Below are 15,197 nucleotides of genomic sequence, written 5' to 3' on the forward strand. Positions count from 1 at the left end.
CTAGTATTCTTTGAGTTGTCACGTCCTCTTACTAGTCAATGTAAAATTCTTGAACAGTTTATTTTAACGTTACTTTCATATAAAAAAAATATTTTGAACTTTATTTCCATTAGTTCAGAATATACCAATACATAATATCAAGGGTAATATCAATCCAAAACTATGACAATATAGATATAAAGACATATAAATCCCTCTGAATTGAAGTTGTAAACTAGCTTGTAAGAACATACATCAATATTGTGTGGGTTCTACAACCTAATTATAGTGTGCATACTCCTTAAACTGCCAAATGTCATCCATGTTCCACATTGGATCTTGTGTCACATCCTCCTCGTACGTAGAATCAGCCACGTGACAATCTTGCAATTGTAAAATGTCTGAACTGCCCATAGTGGCCACCATGTAATCCTCCTCTAGGCAAGGGAAGGAGCTGTAACCTTCACTCACACATTGACTACTACTCCCTCGTGATCCGTCCAAGTACAATGAACATGTGGTTTCAAGATCAGACGACGACTCCATGACCATGAATTGTGATGTTTTCTTGAGATCTACCGACATAGAAGTGGAAAAATCTATGTTGGAAAATTCATGTGGGAAACTGCTGTCTTGTAAAACCGGTCCAAGTAAATCAGGAAGAGTAGCTTTACTGTTGGTGTTTGAGTTATCTTTCATTTTGTGGATCAATCTTGGAACCCAAAAGCTACGGACAACTTCCAAGAACTTGTGGCTATTGGAATCGATGTTGAGCTGGCGTGCTTGTTTCTGAACTCTTGTTCTCCAGTAGTTTTTTATATCGTTATCTGTTCTTCCCGGTAAATATTTGGCAATTTTGGACCACCTACGTAACATGTTACACGTTAGATTATATTCACAAGAAATATAAAGCTAAAGAGAGACAAATAAAGTACAGATTAACGTAATTAACGCACCTATTACCCCATTTAGAATGAAGCTCGAGGATTAAGAGTTGTTCTTGAGGGGTGAGATTCCCACGCTTTATGTCGGGTTTAAGGTAATTCAACCATCGTAATCTACAACTTTTTCCTGTTCTCTTTAGCCCTGCTTTTTTTTTTATTTGTAAGAAAGATACCAAATTAAACACAGTTTTATTTTGTTGTAAAGTAAAGAAATGTAAAGGAAAATAATATTACCAGAAGATTTAGCGAGCAGATTCCATCGGCCTTCACCGTTATGGGAAATGTAATTGTTGAGAAGAGTGTCTTCCTCAAGCGTCCAAGGACCTTTCCTCTGCTCTACACCCTCTTCATCTCCATTATTACACCTCTTCTTCAGTATATTTAACATATTTGTTTCCCAATTTTAAGTAAATATGCTAGCTTTTAGGTTTTATTCGTGGGTAGAGAGATGAGGTGAGGTGAGATCAAAGAGAATAAGATAGAGAGGCTTTTCTGATTTGAGAAGTGAAAGTGAATTCAATGGTGGTAGAGAATTTATAGACTCGTGATATTGGATAATGTTCGTACTTTCTTTTATAACATTAAATCATAGATGCCACACACCGAAACCACATATATTATTATTTTTTTAATTATGATTATTCACCCACTATATCAGTATTTTGGAATTGTTAAAATTTAACATGGCATGATTTATTTTATTTTTAATGTTTTCCAATACAATTATTTACATTTTCACGAATTTAAATAAATATACTACTACTATATATTTTTCATGACAGGGACAAACGTGTTGTAGAGACTAGTCAGTAAATCTATCCTTGAATTTTATAAGTTTATCTTTGTGTTTTTTTCAGCATTACATGTTAAGATAATATATGTTTATCTATTAATAATATACACTTCTTTATTTTCAAATATATAATATGGTCTTGTTAAATCGTTTGTCAAAAGGAATAAATTTCTTGTTATAAAAAATATCAAGGATGAAATCATGTACGATTTTGAAACTTAAGGAAGAGCCGATTGAAGAAGCTTTTTGCAACTTGTGAAAGAGTACACAAAGCATTTAAGTTGGACGTATGGAACATCAATCAAATCTTAGCACCAATGGAGGGACTCTTTAGCTATGCGAAGTCACCATCTCGGATTAAGATACTCTGACGCAACACGTGTCATTCTTGCAACTATATATGTTCCTTCTCAAATTCGTGATAATGTGATAAACATATAAATCAATTAATTCGTTGATGTGAAAAAAAAAAAACTTTCAATAGCAAAATCTCTATATGAAGATAAGTTGAGTGGGGCAAAAACAAAAGTGAAAAGATAGAAGAAACACATGGAAAGAAAGAAGAAAGGAACAACATGGGTGGAGACAGCCATACTAAATTAAGATTTCTAAATATAGAAAGTTATTAGTGGTAAATCGTGCCCATCAGTTTCTTTTTATGGAAACCCCTAGGTGGGTTGATTGAATGATATATAATCTAAAGTTGAAATTACGATGGTGTTGTTACGCCCGACTCATTAATTTGTGTATTTAGAGCCCCACTTCATCCGATGCCGACACGATGATTCAATTTTTCTTGCAGACAAGTAAATTTTAATTTCAGACCATATCATCATCCACCAATAATGAAATTTTTTTCTAACTGGATCATGAATTAATTGGTTAACAAAGAATCGTATATAGGACGTACTAGCTAGGAATAGTTGGCTCACTGAGGATCTTTCAATTCATCCGCCATCCAGCTCCCTCAACGCAGAGAAGACTAAACGGTTTGTACCTACTTTACGTATGCATGGTTTCGTTTACCATTGTTTTTTTTTCTTAAAGAACTTTGAAAAGGAGAATCATGCTTCAGTAACTCCCCATTTTCTGGACATGGGCTGAAAACAACGTGGGTCAAGAAAGGCATGTAAACATTTTGCATTTTACTAGTAAGCTAGGCCCATTTAATTTAATTGCAATAATTTAGCCAATTAATTCATTTCTTTTTCTTTTTTTTTGGGGTAAAATTTTAGCCAATTAATTCATTTCATCGTCTAAACATATATTGTATATTTGTAATGATTATTGCAAGTTTGGTGAGTTTATATGAAGACAGATAAAAACAGTTAACAACAATAATTTATCGATCGATCCGTATAACGTTCACCCGAGGTCCCAAGCCGAGAACTAGCAAAGTAGCAATTGTAAAAGATAAAATTCATCTGTCATATGAAATTGTCTAAAAATTCTACGTCCACTTAATAATTTTACATGAAAAAGTCCTCTTTTCTTGATAACACATATTAGGCACAGCATATTACTAAAGAGAGTCCAAAAACTTTATGACCATGGTCCATTATTAAGTCTTGGGATATCTAATTTATCAGTGAAACATGTTGAAAAACAAAACATGTACTTCTTATGTTTTTGACAACACAACATTTTACGTCGCATTTAACTGGATACATATTACGGTAAGGTGGTAAAATGAAAGTAGGGAAAAGGAAACAAAATTAATATGTGAAAGCGAGATATTCCCAACATAGAACTATTAGTAAATTGTATAGTTGCCTCATTATTGATGTAAGAAAATGGTAAAGTAGTAAAGCTAATCTTTATCGATAAAGATGGGCTTGGATTTTTCTGCCTCCTCACAATCATATTTATGTCATCAAAGTCAAATTTCTTAATTTCTATACTTAAAACATTAGGTTGTGTGGTTAACGTTAATCTTAAACATTAGTTTCCGAGAAAGGTGATCGCATAGCGAACTAGAGATCCACTCAAGGTTCTTAAGACCATTCCCACCACCTAAACTAATTTTGAGAAAAAAGTAATATCAAAAACTGATTTCTTTTGTTAGTTATGTAACATGAAATATTATGTTAACCATTCTTATCTCTTTTTACAATATATATAGTTTTAAGTCTCACCCAAAGAAAAAACTCTTAGCCGAGATAGCCGCTTAATGTTTTAAGTCGTCGTACTTAAGTTTTTGTCTGATAGCCTAATAATGCAAACTTGTGATGATCACTCACTCGTCGATCATAAATGCAATTTTTCTTCTGTTTCAATTTGGCACCATACTTGTTACATTAAAAGGGGATACTCAAAAGATCCCGGCAAGTTAGATATATCTAACATTAAACTTTGGTCCCACGAAATCTACTGCACAGTGGTAAATGGAAACCTAGCTACCAAGTGTCTCTTTGGTCTCACACGTTTCTTTCTCATTCTCACAAAGTCACACAATACAAGCGCAAATAATTACCATATCATTTTCTTAAAGACCTAAAATCTCTATTGATCCCCTTCAATGACTTTATCTATATAAACAACCACAACTCAATTGCAAGTTTTATGTCTTAGAGAAACAACCAAACTCACGAAAAGAATAAAATCATATTTTGGTTTGTTTTGTAGGGTTTCTCTAATGGCACGGTTTGAGCCATATAATTATAGCATTGGTCTTAATCCTTTCTTAGCACAACTTAACCATAATCCAGAGCTAATAAATTTGGACTCACCAGCTTCTACTCCCTCCAGTTTCATGCTTTTCTCCAATGGAGCTTTAGTTGATGCCCATCACAATAATTCTCACGTCTCACCAAATTTATTGCAAGGTGACTAGTTTTTTTTTGTGTGTGACAACATCTTTATATTCATCATTTAAGCATATATTTGTTCCCAACCTCTGCAGCTGATTCAAGAAGAAAATGCAATAAAGAAGAGAGAGGGTCGAAGAGAAGAAGAAAGAGGTTGGAGGAGGAAGAAACCATGAATAATGAAGAAGATGATCAGACTCATCAGAAGCCAAAAGATGTTGTACATGTCCGAGCTAAGAGAGGTCAAGCTACTGATAGCCACAGTTTGGCTGAAAGGGTAAGTATACAAATATTTGCTCAAACGTACAAACAAACAAAAAAAAAAACTAAACTTTTCTTAGATTCATATAATATCGAAACTGAAAAAATGGCTTGTATGTTGAATTCTTTGTGGAATGCATAAAGGTACGAAGAGAGAAGATAAATGAAAGGCTGAAATGCTTACAAGACCTTGTTCCTGGCTGCTACAAGGTTAAACTCACTCATTTTTGTTTAATAATTCAAATAAAATCGACAAATCTAGCTCCTTAACAAAGTAATTCGAGAAAAATTCTACAAAATACCAATTTTTTTCTGGTGCTATCTTTTAGTAGTTTAAAAAAACTTTATAAATGAACTTATATTTTATGATAGTCTACAAAGCTTAGAATTTTTAATTTTTTTTTTAAAGCTCAGAATTCTTTTATATGGAAATATTGATTTTTTTCAATTCGGGACACCAACGTTTAAATCACAGTGTATGGCAGCGTCACTTACGCAAATGAACAGAGAGTTATAAATAAAGGACCCTTTAAATAATCTAATGTCTAAACAACGACATTTGTTTTTTCCTTTCATCAAATTGGGTTTATTCTTTTTAATGATACTGAAATGTGATGCAGACAATGGGAATGGCAGTGATGCTTGATGTCATCATAGAATATGTTCGATCACTCGAGAATCAAATCGAGGTTAGGCCTTTTCTCTCTTCATTAACTTTTATAATAATAACCCAATATATGATCTATATTAATAAATGTGTTTGATGCAGTTTTTGTCCATGAAACTCTCTGCGGCAAGTGCTTACTACGACCTTAATTCTTTGGACATTGAGCCAACGGATATATTTCAGGTAATTATCACAATATGACATGAATAAATTATAAGTGTATTAATTATATTACTTAATTGTGATAACAGGGAGGGAACATGTCCAATGCAGAAGAGATGGAAAGGATTTTAAGAGAAAGTGTTGGGACTCAGCCTCCTAATTTCAGTTCTACATTTCCCTTTTAATCATAGAAAATAGTCAGAGAAATTATTCTCTTTCTCTATGATTAAACTTTATAAATAAAGGACTGACCATATCAGTGTATGTTTATCATAATTGTGTAAAAAACCTTATGAAGCTTATCCAATATAGACATATAGTATGTAGTTATGTACCTTGAAAGTTATAAAAGTAAAAGCTATGTTACAACTTACAAAGACACTATATTTTGAAGTAACATAACATTTTGATATTACAAGGGAAAGAGAGACGCAACAATTAAGACGTTTCCTTCAAAATACATACTCATACTTTTGGCTTGCAACAATTTTTGTTATGAGTCACTGAAGGCAAATTTGGGTCAGAGCATCGGCGATATGCTTCATCGATGGACGTTTCTCGGGGTTAGTACTAACGCAAGCCATTGCAATCTTCAGTACGGCGATGACCTCTTCTTCAATCTCTGTATCGTCAGGCACCAAATATGGATCCAAAATGTCTGACATCTCTTTCTTCTCATCGATACACATCTGTATCCACTTTACTATCTCCATTTCTGATTTACCCACAAAAACAATTGGTAATCTTCCCGTTATCAGTTCTAGCAATATCACCCCGAATGAGTATACATCCCATTTCTGTGATGGCTTCACTGTTGCTTTAGTGGCTTCAGGAGCCTGATAAAATGAGCTCAAGTTTGTAGATGGCCCGATCGATGAGGCGTTCTTGTTGGATGGTCGGTCAACTGTGGTTGATTCCAATGTTCCGGCAATGCTAGAGAGGTGCATGAGTCCGAAATCCGAGATATGAGGCTCCATATCCTGTCCCAACAATATATTGCTGAGTTTCAGAGATCCATGAACATACTTTTTGGGGCTAAACTCATGAAGATACACCAACCCTCTTGAGATTCCCCTCATAATCTTCAACCGAACTCCCCAAGACAGAGGCTTGAATGACACCATGCTGGGATTTCCTAACAATAGACAAAAGATAAAAATTGAGTTCTTAACACAGAGAAACGATATGAGAGTATTATGATAAAGGTTTATAAGTACCGTGGAGTGCACTGGCAAGACTTCCATTAGGAATGTAGTCATAGATGAGAAGCTTCTCCTCGACTGACCAATAATAAGCTTTAAGGCTGACGATATTCGGATGCCTTAGCTTCCCAATTGCTTCGACTTCTGTCTGAAACTCCTTGCATCTTTGGGATCCTCCTTCTCCCAACCTCCTAACAGCGACAGTAAGGCCATCTTCGAGGACAACTTTATACACAATCCCGTTCCCGCCTTTTCCAAGAACGAAAGCTGAAGCCTTGAGCAGCTCATCTAAATCCAAAGCCATATGTTTATCCAACAGAACAAGATCTTGTTGTGGCTCAAGATGTTCTGAAGAAGGGGACTCTGATCCTTCTCTTCCAAAACAGAAAGAAGCTTTCTTTTCTTTCCCTTCTTTCTCCAACACATAGCCTTCCTCATCGACACTGTTGCGACGTGCACATATCTTTAAGTAGCAACAAGAGAAGAGAAATCCCACAATGCAGATTCCAATGAAATCACAAACCACAATTGCAACAATAGCAGTTTTACTCAAACCATCTCCTTTCTTTGACCCTCCTCTACCGTTTTTTTCAGGTACAAACGGGTGAGAAGTTGGAGAATTTCCTGTATCTGGCAAACAAGGTTCCTTCAATGGAGGGCCACACAGCCTCGGATTCCCCAAGAACGCAGTTGGTCCTCTATTAACCAAAGCACCAGTTTGTGGGATAGGTCCACTCAAATTGTTGAAAGCTAGATTGACATACACTTTCTCAGGCAGATTCCCCAAACTAGCTGGTACAGAGCCGCTAAACGAATTATGAGACAAATCAAGAGTTCCTTGCAATCTAGTCAAATTACCCAAATCATCAGGAACAAGACCATTGAGATTGTTAGAAGAAAGGTCAAGCTTCTGCAAAGTAGCCAACGCATGACCAAATCCACTAGGAACAGAACCAGTGAGATTATTCTGACTCAAATCAAAGCTCCTAAGCCTCTTACACTTCAAAATCGATTCTGGAATCGACCCGTTTAGAGAATTACGAGAAAAATCCAAAATTTGCAGAAACTTAAGGTCACCAATCTCATTTGGAATAGACCCAGATAAGAGATTCCCATAAAGAACCAGACTTTGAAGCCCTTGAGCCTTAAAAAGCTGAGCAGGCAAGTTCCCACTAAGCTCATTGCTTCTCAAATTCAAATGGCGGAGATTAGTAAGTAAACCAAGAGAAGAAGGAAGATAACCTACAAGTCTCTTCCTTGGGATGCTAAGAGAGACAACAACCTTGTGATCATCACAAGTGACTCCATTCCAAGAACAAGGGTCTTGATTCTCTGAGTTCCAGTTACTCATGGAACCATCTGGATCTCTTGAAATAGACCGCTTGAGAGTCAAAAGAGCGTAGCCTTCGTCGTTCAGAGCATTCAATTCGCCATTGAAGTTCCAGATAAGAAGAAACAGGAACAAAATTGATCCCACCGACATCTCCGAGGAATCAGTGAAAGAGATTAAAGAGCAGAACTTGGACAAGAATTAACTTTTTTTGGTAAGTGAGAAATTAAGAATGAGAACAATTCGCGGAGATTGATGAGAAAATCAGAGAGAGAAAAAAAGTGAGAGTGTGAAAACATGAAAAGGAGAGTGAAGAAGAGACGTTGATAGAAGATTCGGCTTACTAAGTTGGACCTTTGGACTCTTCTATGATCGTATCTATTAATATCAACTCTTTTTTTTTTGGACACCAAACAATTTATTTTTGGCTTTTTTAATAATACTAATAAGAATCTGTTTTCATTAATGGTAAAGTAAACTGAAATCAATGTTGAATATTTTAAATGAAATAAAATGATGGGAAATACTACAAAACTTGAGAATTATGATGACAAATGTACAAAAGAGAAGTTCTTGCAGACAACAAATTCATGCATTTCTTCATAATGAAATTATGCCCATTTTTATTTAGCTCACATATTATGTAAATTGCATGCATTATACTTTTTTCTATATATTTTTTTTTTTGCATACTACTAGAATTTAATACAAAACAATAATAATCAGTAATTACAAACTACAAGATAAATAAATGATGTAATGGTTCAATAGGAGGAGTAAAAGTTGCAGTAGACAGGAACAGCCGAACAGGAGTGAGCTGCAGTAGAGAAAGACTCTTAGCTAATTAAATAAAGTAAAAAGCCCTACTTAGCTTCTACTTTATTTTGGTATTGAGAATAATAGAGTGATTAGTACGGCTCCATGATTAACCCACATTCTCTGTATAAACCATAAAGGGAACACCTTTATTACATTTGTTTTCCAGCCGTTAACACACATACATATGTATCATCAAGTAATCAATTCATAGATAAATGTGAATCATTATGTCTAATAATTGTCTAAAGTTGTCTAGCTATACCCCGAACGTATATCACTAGTACACACATACTAGTTGTGATACTTGATATGGAAATGTAATTTGAGTTAATAATGGAAATTTCTATCTTTGAAAAAATAAAATTTCTTTTTTTGTTGTTGTTGAGGTTTTACTATGGTGATGAAACTGTGGATCCTGATTCTAAATAGTAAGATTTTTTTTGTTTTTTTTTTGAGGTTTTTACTAGCTAGCAATTATTGAAAACTAATTATTTTAACAAAAGAAAACAAAAATCCATTATAAAATTTCCTAGACAATCTAAGAACATGAATGACACCAAAAAAGTAATAGCAATTCCGATAGGATTGAAGAAAAGTGTTGCTAAAAGAGACATCATATACATTGAACAGACATGCCTGGACCTGTGTTAATTATATGATTTGCTTTCTTAGCATATTAATCATCTATACCACCAATACAATACATATATAATAACTGAAAATGAATGTTCTCAATCTTTTGTAAATTAGATTGCACACAAGAATACAACAAAGAGAACATAAAATGTTTAAACTAGCATTTCATTACCACGTACCACTTATATTTTTTCAGTAAAAGCACTTTAAAGTGTGCCCCCAGTAAAAGAGATGGATGCATGAAGCAGCAAAGTATCATGAGTAGTAGACTGGAGAATAGACAATGGTACGCTCTCCGACTTTGGCACGTGCTGAAACAGGAGCGTGTGTGTGTCGGGAAGTTAGCCGTTGCCGTTGAGCGCCCTTGGAACATCAAATTGACATCATTACCAAACGATGCATATTATATTTTGTCCGCGGAAATACTATGGCCTCCCTTTGCTCTTTTCTGAATTGTTTTTTTCTTTACAGTTGTCTTTAAATATACTTAACCAAAACTACTAAGAAATGTTTACGAAACGAATTTTCATTGATACAAATTTTTTTTATCTACACAGTGTAACGCTACAAAATTGGATTCAATTGTAAAATGGAGTGTCAGTATCATAGAAAATTCTAAATAAAATCATAATCCAGCAAACATGTGTATAACATCAGTTTCACAATGACTATCATTACAAGTTTTTACAATTTAAACATATGTTACTATAGATTGAATCAGAATATAAGATATTGTAATCTTCTTGACATCCTTTTTAGTATGTTTTTATTCAAGAAAGTTTTTAGCTGACAATTGACGGAGAAAACAAACTCGAGAAAATATTCTTAAAACCGGACACTCTCATGGGCAAAGAGTATTCCAAACTCTCTTAGTAACTCTAAAGGTTCTCACGAAACCATTCAAATATTAAAATCTACATGATCACTACAAGCTAGATTACATCTTTCTATGAAAATATTTTAAATATTTGTATCAAACGTAGGGATCAACTCCTGATGCGTGTGGTGTACTGACTAAACGAGTACAAAAGCCACGTGATGTCGTAAGGTCTCAATGTCGTATCCTGTCTGTATATAGCCTGCATCCCAAAATCTCTATTTTTAAAAAAATTATGACTAAGTCAAGAAATGGACACGTTACATTTCTTGGTTATCTTTATATGTATCTTAGATGTCCACCTTATATAAATTATAACTTTTATTAATAGAATTGGTAACTTAGTGACGAAGAGTATCTTTTGTGCGGCAAACGTTGTTGTTTCTCGCCATGAGTAGTACTTACATATCTATCCTCTTCGATATATAAGTACCCCTTGAAGTGTCTGCGTTAAACTCAAAATATCAACCAACTAATCAATAAAGCATCACATATATCTATCAAAAGAATGAACAACGATGAAGAGTTTCTTCGGCTATTGAACTCGCTGGATAATCCAGAGGCGCATAGGATCAATAGCGAAGGAGGTGAAGACAATGTAAGTCGAAAGAGGCCAGCTGAGTCGAGGAGACACGGAAAGAAGAATAGAGTTAAGAGACAGTGCGTGACTAAATCTTCAGACAAATCTCGTGATGATAAATTGTTGGCGAAGGTAACGTATAATAGTTGTGTTTGTTATTGATGCTTCTGTCCCAAGAAACTCTTGGTTTCCACTTTTTGTTTTTCTTCTTTAAATTAGGAGATAAAGAGGGAGCTTATAAGAAGCAAACTAGAAGCACTTAAGGAAGTCACACCCAATTGCCCAGAGGTTCACAACCTCTACCTCATTATTTGAGTTTTTTCAATTGGGAAATGTTAGTTTTCTTTATGTTCTTATTTTCTTTCAAAATTTGTAGTCGGATATCAACGCCATCCTTGATTGTGCTATCGAGTACTTGAAACACTTGCACCTTGCAATTCTTTTTAGAGGTAAGAATTTTATATGGCCGTACGTGGTCATTCTAATTAGTTCATATATCCAAGATTATCTTTCTCGTTTTTTAGACCACTCTTCATTTGCAGTATTACACGAATACATATGGAACATGTGACGACGACTGGAGACTGTTTACTTAAGCTGGTGCTGTTTAGTATAACATGCCACTTCTAGAGTTTCAGTTATGTTGTTCTTATTATCTCAGATGTTGTTCTTTTTTTGGTTATAATTAAGTTGTATTGTATGTTTTCTGTTTAATGTTACGTGTTTTGTTTAAGCTACGAGAGAGACCATCTTTAAATTGCGTTCAGAACTTAATAAAGGACTTTGGCAAACTAAGTTATGAATTTGCACCCTTTAATTTTCTTTGTTAAACCTTATGATATGTTTTATGTATAAGTAATATAATATGATTGTATATGTGTATGAAAATTAAACGATCACCAATCCAGTTTGTACGAAGAGCATACTAAATTGACTTAAGACGATCATCTATTCTTAAAGTACAACTTTATTCTTTCTCTGACTGTCTGACATAACATAACTTGTTTTGATCATAAACTATTCAGTGTTAAAAATTATAATAGGAATAACTACATGACATTGAAATACTAAAAATCTTTATAAAATCTAAATCCAATAATCTACCTAATTAAGATTTAAGTGTTTAGCAAAATTAATTTACATCAATCCTGAGCAGATAGTTTTTCTGTTGTCAAAAGGTCTTGCAAAAAGGTTGAAACCTTTGATTCTAATTCGATCCTTGCCAAGAGTGTATGATTTACCTCTTACACATATACTACAACGACGGATACTGGACAGTAGATTACGGCTTAAGGGATGTGAGGGAGAGACTCTCCTCTAATACCGATACGACCAGAGGACCTATACAATCCAATATTTGTGTTAAAACTTTTTCTAGAAGAAACCAATCTCATAGAACATAGAGATAAAACCACAAGGTAATCACTTTAACAGTAGTTCATAATCACTATTTAAGCCTTCTTTATCAGAAGAAATACAGGCTAAGTTGCAAACTACCTAACGTGTTCCATACGCTATATTCTATACAAATATTAATTCCCAAACTCATAATAAGTATTGAAAGATACCTTGACGTGAAAGAAACCCCCTTCATGCCGCGTTTTCTTGAATCTCCGGCACATTATCTAACCTAGAAGAATGTTCTGTAGGCGGAGGTAATGCATAAGCAGCCATTGGATAATTAACCATATGTGGCTGCACCGGCCAGACTGGTAAATAATAGATTATCAATGGCTGCTGCTGGGGCAACGGCTCTTGAACCATTGGCCGTGGCTGGTCTTGAATTTCTACTAATTCTGTTTCTCTATCTGATAATCTTCCGGTATCATCAGCGGCTGCTGTATTTTCCGGCGGCAATATAGAGGCGGAGGTTGTAACAACCTCGTCCTTTCTTCTATTCTCCTCCCCCGCAGTTGCATGGACCTTGTCCCCTTGGACAAACAGAGGCGGACCACTACTTGGCGGGAAAATCGGGCTGGCAAGAACGGAAGATGAAGAGGTGAAGATCGGTGATTCGAGACCTAGCAACCTGTTAACCGTCACGGACTGTCGTGTTAACTCCGGGTGATTTAACGGGAAGAGGAAGAGACGGATACGCCGGAAACGAGTGGAGTCATACTCGGCGATCATGTTCTCTAGATCATCGTTGTCTGAGACGGTGATGAGAGAGTCGAAGTCGCAGCCAGGGAGCTTGTACTTGAGAGAGAAGGATCGACCAGAGAGGAGCTTTTCGGAGAGAAGCTTGAAGAAGTCGACAAAGCATACGCCACGTGGAACGACGACTAACCGCGTCTCGCCGCCGATGTAGTGGAGATAATTCTCCGGTGGGAGGGGTATTATACGGCCACCGAAACTACAGAGCAGACGGAGCTTGGGATCTAACGACGGAGCTGGCGGTTCCATGACGGCGGCAGCGATTGCCAGAGTCAAAACAACAATAATCACACAGAGAGAGAGTCTCAATTGATTCGTGTGAAGTACGTACTAGGTTTGACTTAGAAGGAGACAAAGTTTGTAACCAGAACTTTGATCGGCAATAAGAGAATTTAGGGTTTTCTGTTTCTTATATCGTCACCCAATTTGGTTTGGAATTAAATTTTAAGTTTATCTTCTTCTAAATCAATTTTATCTTTAATAATTAATAAGCTTGATAAACATATATAGAGCTTTAAAAATATATTTTTGTATTCTACATATTTAATTTTTATTATATATATATATATATATATCTATATAATACTAAACAAAAGAAAAAAAAATAAAAATTCATGATATAAAATACAATACATGTAGTTAAACAATATCATACAATTTATTAGTATTAATATATTTGACTGTATAATAAAACAAAATACAGTATGTTAATTTATTGGCATATATATGTAGAAGAAGATATCATATGGAATGAGGAAGGATCGTATACGTATATACTATCTTTGTCTTCTTATATTTTCATACAATTATGGAAGAAAAAAAAAGAAAATTACTCACATAAAAATTCAGCAGATATACTGGCTCTTCAAGCTAGGTTTTTTTATGTGATAATTATGGTTCTATATGTGGATTAAAAGGGCTAAGATTATTAATTGTGGGTCTAGCTGTCTTAATGTTTTTGGATATAGAAGTATAGCACAGGGGATGAAATTACTGTTTGGAGTTGATTGCAAGAATCGCACACTTTGATCTGAGATATATAATATAATAGAGAGCACCATTGATGTTCTCCCTCTCTAGTTTCTAAAATTATAATTTCATGTGATATGCACCTAGTTATAATCGATGGATTCACCAATATTTGTAATAGGATTAGGAAAAAAGAAGTTCCACATTATACATTTGTTGGGGATAAACATCAAAAAACAAAATAAACATATACTTTTTGGGTAATATGCTCGAATTAGTCAATCCTTATATTTTATTGTGGTGTTAAAGTTTGTATTTATAAAGTACTAGATGATGACCCGCACGTACGTGCGGGATTGATTTCAAAAACAAAATTTGTTATAAAATTTTCAAATATATTATGTACGTACGGGATTATGTTTGTAAACGTAACTTATAGGAATTTTATTAACATTTATAATCTAAACCAGTATCAAGTCAATATTTGATTTTTTTTTTAAAATTAGGTTAAACAAAAAAACCGATATGATTTAGTTTTATTAAAGACAGTTGTACTTGTACCTTAAAAAATAGTAAAACAATTGTAGTTTGTCAATTTCGGGACATAAATCTTGTCTCGTGTGTCTTAATATGTCATGTTTTTCCATTCCATAAGCATTTTAATTATTTACCCATTTGAGATTGTATATTTTAGTCAAACATATAAGAAAATAGGTCAACGATTTAGACTTACACATAAATGTAGGGTTCTATTTGTAGACATATTTATCCACTATAGCATTTATAACATAAACTAATATTGGTTTGCGTTCATGAAGTTTGTGAATATCGGATCGACAGGATAGCAGATCCAGACTGAGTGTGAACCGTGAGCTATCAAATACGTCCGCTATGCATGCTCCACACTAAATACATATTAAAATATTTTGACCAGCAAAAAATACATTTCTTGTAATCCACTTTAGTAAATAGGATGTCTCCATATGTTCTTCTTAAATTCACGTTACCCAAAATTTT

General features: G+C 34.5%; 5 protein-coding genes across 5 annotated transcripts; 2 read left to right on the plus strand and 3 right to left on the minus strand.

Annotated features, from left to right (window-relative positions):
* Positions 1–148: 148 nt before the first annotated feature.
* LOC17900123 (transcription factor MYB62) lies at positions 149–1,363 on the minus strand. The gene is made up of 3 exons (XM_023789076.1): positions 1,158–1,363; positions 936–1,065; positions 149–844 (listed from the first exon to the last, which is right to left on the minus strand). The coding sequence occupies exons 1-3, from the start codon at positions 1,309–1,311 to the stop codon at positions 259–261; spliced, it is 870 nt and encodes a 289-aa protein (XP_023644844.1). The 5' UTR covers positions 1,312–1,363; the 3' UTR covers positions 149–258.
* A 2,932-nt stretch (positions 1,364–4,295) lies between these two features.
* LOC17900162 (transcription factor bHLH75) lies at positions 4,296–5,811 on the plus strand. The gene is made up of 6 exons (XM_006303468.2): positions 4,296–4,541; positions 4,619–4,800; positions 4,929–4,994; positions 5,405–5,473; positions 5,554–5,634; positions 5,703–5,811. The coding sequence occupies exons 1-6, from the start codon at positions 4,352–4,354 to the stop codon at positions 5,796–5,798; spliced, it is 684 nt and encodes a 227-aa protein (XP_006303530.1). The 5' UTR covers positions 4,296–4,351; the 3' UTR covers positions 5,799–5,811.
* A 126-nt stretch (positions 5,812–5,937) lies between these two features.
* LOC17900608 (receptor protein kinase-like protein ZAR1) lies at positions 5,938–8,444 on the minus strand. Its single transcript, XM_006306842.2, has 2 exons — positions 6,831–8,444; positions 5,938–6,748 (listed from the first exon to the last, which is right to left on the minus strand). Exons 1-2 carry the CDS (start codon positions 8,296–8,298, stop codon positions 6,114–6,116), a joined length of 2,103 nt encoding a protein of 700 aa, XP_006306904.1. The 5' UTR covers positions 8,299–8,444; the 3' UTR covers positions 5,938–6,113.
* Positions 8,445–10,985: 2,541 nt separating this feature from the next.
* On the plus strand, positions 10,986–11,794 carry LOC17898303 (transcription factor MEE8). The gene is made up of 4 exons (XM_023777104.1): positions 10,986–11,189; positions 11,277–11,345; positions 11,434–11,506; positions 11,600–11,794. The coding sequence occupies exons 1-4, from the start codon at positions 10,986–10,988 to the stop codon at positions 11,626–11,628; spliced, it is 375 nt and encodes a 124-aa protein (XP_023632872.1). The 3' UTR covers positions 11,629–11,794.
* An 853-nt stretch (positions 11,795–12,647) lies between these two features.
* LOC17900656 lies at positions 12,648–13,460 on the minus strand. Its single transcript, XM_006303737.1, has one exon. It carries the CDS (start codon positions 13,458–13,460, stop codon positions 12,648–12,650), a length of 813 nt encoding a protein of 270 aa, XP_006303799.1.
* Between the last annotated feature and the right edge of the window lie 1,737 nt (positions 13,461–15,197).

This window comes from Capsella rubella, unplaced genomic scaffold (assembly GCF_000375325.1).
Source record: "Capsella rubella cultivar Monte Gargano unplaced genomic scaffold, Caprub1_0 scaffold_1, whole genome shotgun sequence".
Taxonomy (NCBI): domain Eukaryota; kingdom Viridiplantae; phylum Streptophyta; class Magnoliopsida; order Brassicales; family Brassicaceae; genus Capsella; species Capsella rubella.